Raw genomic sequence first — 6,726 nt, 5'->3', positions numbered from 1 at the left:
AATAGATGATCAATGAATCTCTTTGACTTGTGTGATTACTTTATATATTTTGAATCCCCTTAGAAAAAGCTTAACTTGTCTCCGCCACTAATTACAACAAAGGTTGTTTTTACCAGTTATTTTCTAATGAAAGTTTGTTCTCGTAATTTAGCCTATTGATTTCGTTGATCCAATTAGTCCCTTATTACCAATTTTATCGATGATGCTTGGTATATGAGGACTTGTTTCTCACCGATAAACTTAGACTGTAAGCCTTGGTATAGCTCTTTCTCATGCCGAGATCTATTTGATGTTTTTGTTAAGGGGTTTTAGTACGTATTTTGTTTTCATTTTAATGTTTCATGAACTTGATGTGTATCCTATTAAAATAACCCTGGTCATTTTACCATGCAGAATAACCAAAAGAAAAGGCGCAAATGGGGTTTATCGCCTCCTCTAGATTTTCATTTTTTTTTTTTAAATTTTATCTTTTTTTTTTTTTGTTCTAATATTTAAGATTTAAAAGACCTTAATGTCACCCCCTTAAACTAGCACCTGACGCTAACTGTCTGTACAATGAACCATGTATGTAGTTGTCTAATAAGCAATTTGACTAAGCTGACTGAATTTACCAGAAAATCCAACATAATTAACATAATTGAAACATCTGAGTTATAACAGAATGCTAAAGATGTACGGTAAAACTTACTAACACCGACTATGCTAAGTCATGATCCTCTAAGAATACTTACTATATAGTGTCTTCGGGGCATACCCCGGAATACTGAAATGTCTAAAATAACATACTTCCTCTGTCCAAATTTATGTGAAATAATTCAGAGTACGAGGGTCAAAATATTTTTATTAAATTGTTACTATAAAACTAAAAGAAAAGAACTACAAATCACATAGCTAATGATTCAAAATATTTAAAAGAGTTCGAGAAAATTATAATAAAAAGATATTTAATTCCCAAAAAGCAACACCTTCACATAAAATTGAATGGATGGAGAGATAAAAAATGAACTCTAATCGAATAAGATGGTGAAGGTAAGCTGAGCTAGCAACTGAACCTAACTGATCGCACCTGGAACATGGTCGGTGATGTCCAAAAAATGGAAGCAGACTCTCGGGAGTTAAATATCACCGATAGGATACCAGTAAGTCACATTGGTTACTTTTTTAAAAAAGCGGAGCTAGACTTGTTGGGGGTAAGAATATAGGAGTAGTAAGTAAGGATACACGTTAAGCATGGAAGTCATATAAAGTCCAGAGTTAGACATAAGTTGATAACTGAGGCTGCAGGTTGATAATTGAGCTGAAAATTGAGTCTGAATTTGATAATTGAAATTGAAGTTGATAACTAAGTTATTTTTTAAAAAAAAATTGATTTTGTGAATAAAAGGGGTTTTTCAGACTATGACCATGCTGTAATAATCCAACCCCTCTTTTTGAGTATTTATGTGTAATTGCATGTTTTGAGACTTCATATAAGTTCATATAATGTTTTTGGACTTGTTGGCATGTTAGGATTGGGACCCAAGGGGCTTGAGGGTGTTTCGGCAACATGGGTTGATGGCTGAAATTGCAGATTTTGTTGGTGTTGGTGCCTTCTTAGAGATCGCGAGCTAGGGCACTAGTGCGACCATGCAGGGTATAGTCAGGTCAACCCCCGGTCAACCCTTCACTACAAGAAAGTATAGAAATGGCAACAAAAAATTTAATATTTGGCAACAACTTAGTTTTATTATTAGCAAATGAACTTTTTTGTTGCCAAAAAATTTAATTTTGTTGCCATAATATTGATTATTGTTGCAAAAAGTACCTTTGGCAACAAAAATAAAATAAAAATTGTTGTTGCACGTCGTTGCAATAACAGCCGTTGGGAAAAGTTCATGCAACAATTTTTTTTTTGTTGTTGTCAAAAGTATTTTTTGCAACAATAATCAATCTATGGCAACAAAAAAGATTTTGTTGCCACGTATCTTTTTTCTTGTAGTGCTTCTTCGCAATCGCAGAGGTCCCTGCACTGATAACTTATTAGTTGATACAAGTTCTTGTCAGAATGATTGTGAGGCTGCTCTATTCTACAATCACCGGTCATGACATATTCTTTATAATGCAATGTTTAAATCAGTTCATCCACAGTTCCAAAAACTTCACATATTTATGTAATTATTAGAGTAGTTAGATACATAAAAACACTTTGGCATATCTGGCTGAACCGCAATTCTAATATCTTCAAAAACCTCAATCTCTATACCAACACAGACACCATTGTTACTCACACCCTTGAGTTCTTCCACATTGCCTCACCCCACCCTACCCCAACCACCATCCAGCCCCCCATCAATGGGATACTCCTCCCATTCACTTATAAACACTGATGGCTCCCATGGTAACATAGAGCACATTGGTGGAGCAGGAGGTCTGATTAGAGACTCCTCAGGCCACTGGAGAGAAGGTTTTGCAAAGCGACTCATTGCACAATCAACACTGTGATATTTGACACAAATATCTAGATTTAGTGTTATTTACACTTTACTTCTTAGCACTTTCATCGCAGTTTTGAATGCGAATTGTTGTATATGAGCTTGTGTTGGTATGTTTATATGAATAGGTACAACAAGGACCAACGAAGGGTATTCCGGGCAGTTTTGAGTGATTCTGAGGCTGTGTACGTCGATTGAACGTTGTGAAGGAAGTTCCAGTACTTGAAGGCAAAATCTGACCACTGAAGGGTCTCATGCGCTGGCCATGCGCCGCACAGCCAGCGCACAAAAACACCATTCCTGAATCTCAGACAGACCATGCGTTGGTCATGCGCCGCACAAGAAGAACATAAAGGAGGTTATGCGCTGGCCATGCGACGCACGGCCAGCGCACAAGCGGCGTCAGTTATCCTAATTAGATCGGGATTGGGCCAACTTATCTCATATTTTACCCTAGCATATAAATAGCCGTTTTGAACATTAGAAAGGGGCTTGGACGAATTTTGAGACTGGTGAAACTCTCTCTAGGTTTTATTCCTCTTCTATTATTTCTCTTTACATAAAAACCCTATGTTAATCATGAATTCTTGTTTCCATTATCGAATCATGTGTAACTAAACACTTAAATTCTGGGGTTGTGGCGTAGCCATGAATATTGATGTTTGACAAGTATTTCAACCTTAGTAGCTTGTTCGTATGCAATTGCTTCGTTACTTCTGTGTTTAATTTCTTGATTGTCTGCGCAACAGTTGAGTTCTATTTACTCATTGATATACGTGCTTGGGAAAGACGTTGTTAATTTGGAGAAGAAGTAATGAGATTGTGATCTGAATATCCCTAAAGTTGGGCTAGGATTTCTGACTAGGATAGGAATATACTTAGTTACCGCAATCAATTATATACCGTGCTCTTATTGCATTCTTGATAGGTCAATACCATAGGAATATAGGAGGAGAATTATCTTGAATCGGCGAGTAGCGGTTCGGAAGAATACTACGAGATTAACAATCCGGTTAATTAGCTATTGTGAACAAAGTTGCTAAGGTGTGATACTTGACTGACTCAATAGGATTGGTGAACCAACCACGACCCTGGAATACTTCTAAACTCTTGATAAAAACCGTTCTCAATTACGTTCTAAGCACACTTTCTGGATACATTACTAGTCAATTACATTATAGCATTTAGTTATAAAAGAACCAACACTTTTATTCTTCACTTGCATAGATAGTAAGAAATAGTTTATTTTCGTGAAGTATTGGTTATAAGTCTCTGTGGGTTCGACATCCGATTTTATATAATCACTTTATTACTTGTACGACCACGTACACTTGCGTGAGCATTTGGACGTAACAAGTTTTTGGCGCCGCTGCCGGGGACTTAGCAATTAATTATTTTTGCCCTAATAAATTTTATTGCTTCATTTTATCCAAGTGTTAACGTCTTGATCTTAGTTGTTTCTTGTTTGCAGGTACTTTACTCGAATACGAAGGACTGCGAGTCAAAACAATCTTGAGGAATTCGATCCTGAGCCTGAACGTACTTTCAATCAGCGCAGGAGAGATTTAAATTTATTGCAGAACCCGCAGGCTATCGCAGAATTACCTGTGGTCATGGCTAACAATCAACCGGCGAAAGTGAGAGAGGTTGCAGTGCCTCGGGTGGCAGATGTCACTTCAAGCATTGTCAAGCCCACCATCGAAGGGCATTTTGAGCTGAAGCATCCTATGACTCAACTTCTGCACTTTAGTGGGCAATTCACGGGAATGTCACATGAGGATCCTCAGCGTCACATCCATACTTTTCTGCAGATTGTCGATACTTTTGCTACTGGAAGGGTCACTAAAGAATATGTGTGACTAACACTGTTCCCTTTCTCTCTATTGGGGAATGCAAGTAACTGGTTATTAGCATAGCCCGCTGATTCTATCACTATGTGGGATGACTTGGCGACAAAATTCTTGACAAGGTTCTTTCCACCAGCAAAGACCGCTCGCCTCCGAAGAGAGATCATGTCATTCAGGCAGAAGAATGGAGAAAATTTGTATCAAGCCTGGGAGAGGTTTAAGGGTCTTCTCAGAGATTGTCCTCACCACCATCAGACGAATAAAGTTCTGGCACACACATTTATTGAGAGTCTGGATGCCCAACATAAGTCATCACTAGACACTGCTGCAGGAGGGCAGACTCTTGATCTAAGCTATGAAGAACTATTCACATTATTGAACAGGTTTACTCAAAGCACTCCAGACTGGCAGGATGATGCAGCTAGCAGTTCAGTTAGGAAAGCACCGGACGTCTTTGAAGTAGATAATTTTACAACATTATCAGCACAGATTGATGCCATGCGCACCAAACTCAGGAAGTTAGCTGCGTCACAAGCGCCACCACAGGTGCATGCAGTGCAGCAAGCCATAGCTTTTTATGATGTCTGCGGAGAGGGTCACAACAGTGATGAATGTCCTGCAAATCCCGTATCCATATACTTTGTGGGTAATGCAGGCAAGGGGCAAGGAAACAACAATCAATACGGAAATTCCTACAACCCAAATTGGAGGAACCATCCGAATTTCAGGTGGAGTGACAACTCAGGTAATCAGAAGCAGAACTATCAGTCAGCACCTGCTCCTCAAGCTCCCACAAACAGTATGGAAGAGATGATGAAAAAAATGATGGGTGACATGCAGAAGATGATGATAGACCAGCAGAAGTTGATAGCAAATAATCAGAATCGCGGTTTGGCTGTACGGAATTTAGAGAGGCAGATGGGACAGATAGCTGGTGCACAAAATACTAGACCACTTGGAGGACTTCCAAGTGACACAAATGTGAATCCCAAGCCTTGCAATGCTGTAACTCTGCGAAATGGGCGAGAACTAGAGGAAGTGACTTCAAAGAAAACTGGTCGAGTAGAAGCTGAAAAAGAGAAGATTGCCACAGAAACAAGTGAAAAAAATAAAGCAGTCGAGGCACCAGTGGCAAAGCAGCCACAGGCCGTGGTTGCAAAGCCACCGCCTCCATTCCCTCAATGTCTGGCAAGACAGAAAGAAGAGGCTACTTATTTGAAGTTTCTTGATTTGCTTAAGCACGTATACATGAACGTCCCCTTGGTCGATATGTGCAGGGTATTCCAAAGTATGCTAAGTACATCAAAGATATTGTTGCAAACAAGAGCCGTTTCACAGAGTATGCCACGGTTGCACTTTCTGAAGAGTGCACTTCTCGTATTCAGAACAAGTTGCCCACAAAATTGAAGGATCCCGGAAGTTTCACTATTGAGATTTCTATTGAGACACAGGTTATTGCTCGAGCACTTTGTAACCTAGGTGCAAGTATAAATCTGATGCCTTCGTCTATCTTCCGGAACCTAGGTTTGGGAGTGCCCAGACCAACCAGTATAGTTCTTCAGCTGGCAGACAGATCGTTAGCAAGACCCGAAGGCATTATTGAAGATGTATTGGTACAAGTGGGGTCGTTGATAATTCCTTCTGACTTTGTGATATTGGATTTCGAGCCAGACCCGGAAGTCCCATTTATTTTGGGGCGTCCGTTCTTGGCCACAGGGAGAACACTTATTGATGTAGCTGCTAGGCAGCTTACCATGCGAGTACATGATAAAGTAGAGGTCTTCAATGTATACCAAGCTCTGAAGATTCCTGCAATCTATGAGGAGCTGTCCGCCATTACTGTTCTGAATGATGATACACGAAGGCCACTCATCACTTCCCATGATCCGTTGGAGAGAGCCTTGGTGGGGGGATGATATTTTTGGTGACATGGCGGCGTTTGAGATGGTGCAGACTCTGGATATGGCGAGTATTTATATTCGGGCAGGCGAGTTTGAGCACTTAGACAGGCCAATGGGAGTAACTCCAAAGTTATCAATTGAAGAGCCTCCGACGTTGGAATTGAAGCCCCTGCCCGCACATCTTAAATATACATTCTTAGGTGAGGGGGACACCTTTCCAGTGATAATGGCAGCAGAGTTGACCACCGAAGAGGTTAATATTTGTCTCAAAGTATTGAAGTCCCACAAAAGAGCATTGGGGTGGCAGATATCTGATATTCAGGGAATTAGCCCCGCGCTGTGCATGCACAAGATACTCATGGAGGATGATCATAAGCCTAGCGCACAGCATCAACGGAGACTAAACCCTGTGATGAAGGAGGTTGTCAATAAAGAGGTAATCAAGTGGTTAGATTCAGGCATTATTTTTCCCATTTCGGACAGTAAGTGGGTGTGCCCGGTGCAAGG

The 6,726-nt window shown here is 40.2% G+C and overlaps 1 protein-coding gene and 1 pseudogene across 1 annotated transcript; one reads left to right on the top strand and one right to left on the bottom strand.

The window, feature by feature from the left end:
* Positions 1-4,405: 4,405 nt before the first annotated feature.
* LOC132612778 (uncharacterized) lies at positions 4,406-6,234 on the top strand. Its single transcript, XM_060326868.1, has 2 exons — positions 4,406-5,506; positions 5,596-6,234. Exons 1-2 carry the CDS (start codon positions 4,406-4,408, stop codon positions 6,232-6,234), a joined length of 1,740 nt encoding a protein of 579 aa, XP_060182851.1.
* LOC132616329 (small nucleolar RNA R71) lies at positions 4,473-4,566 on the bottom strand (annotated as a pseudogene).
* Positions 6,235-6,726: the final 492 nt, after the last annotated feature.

Source organism: Lycium barbarum, chromosome 10, assembly GCF_019175385.1.
Source record: "Lycium barbarum isolate Lr01 chromosome 10, ASM1917538v2, whole genome shotgun sequence".
In the NCBI taxonomy this organism is placed as follows: domain Eukaryota; kingdom Viridiplantae; phylum Streptophyta; class Magnoliopsida; order Solanales; family Solanaceae; genus Lycium; species Lycium barbarum.
Note: the sequence above shows the minus strand (reverse complement) of the source record. Positions and strands in the feature narration are given on the sequence as shown.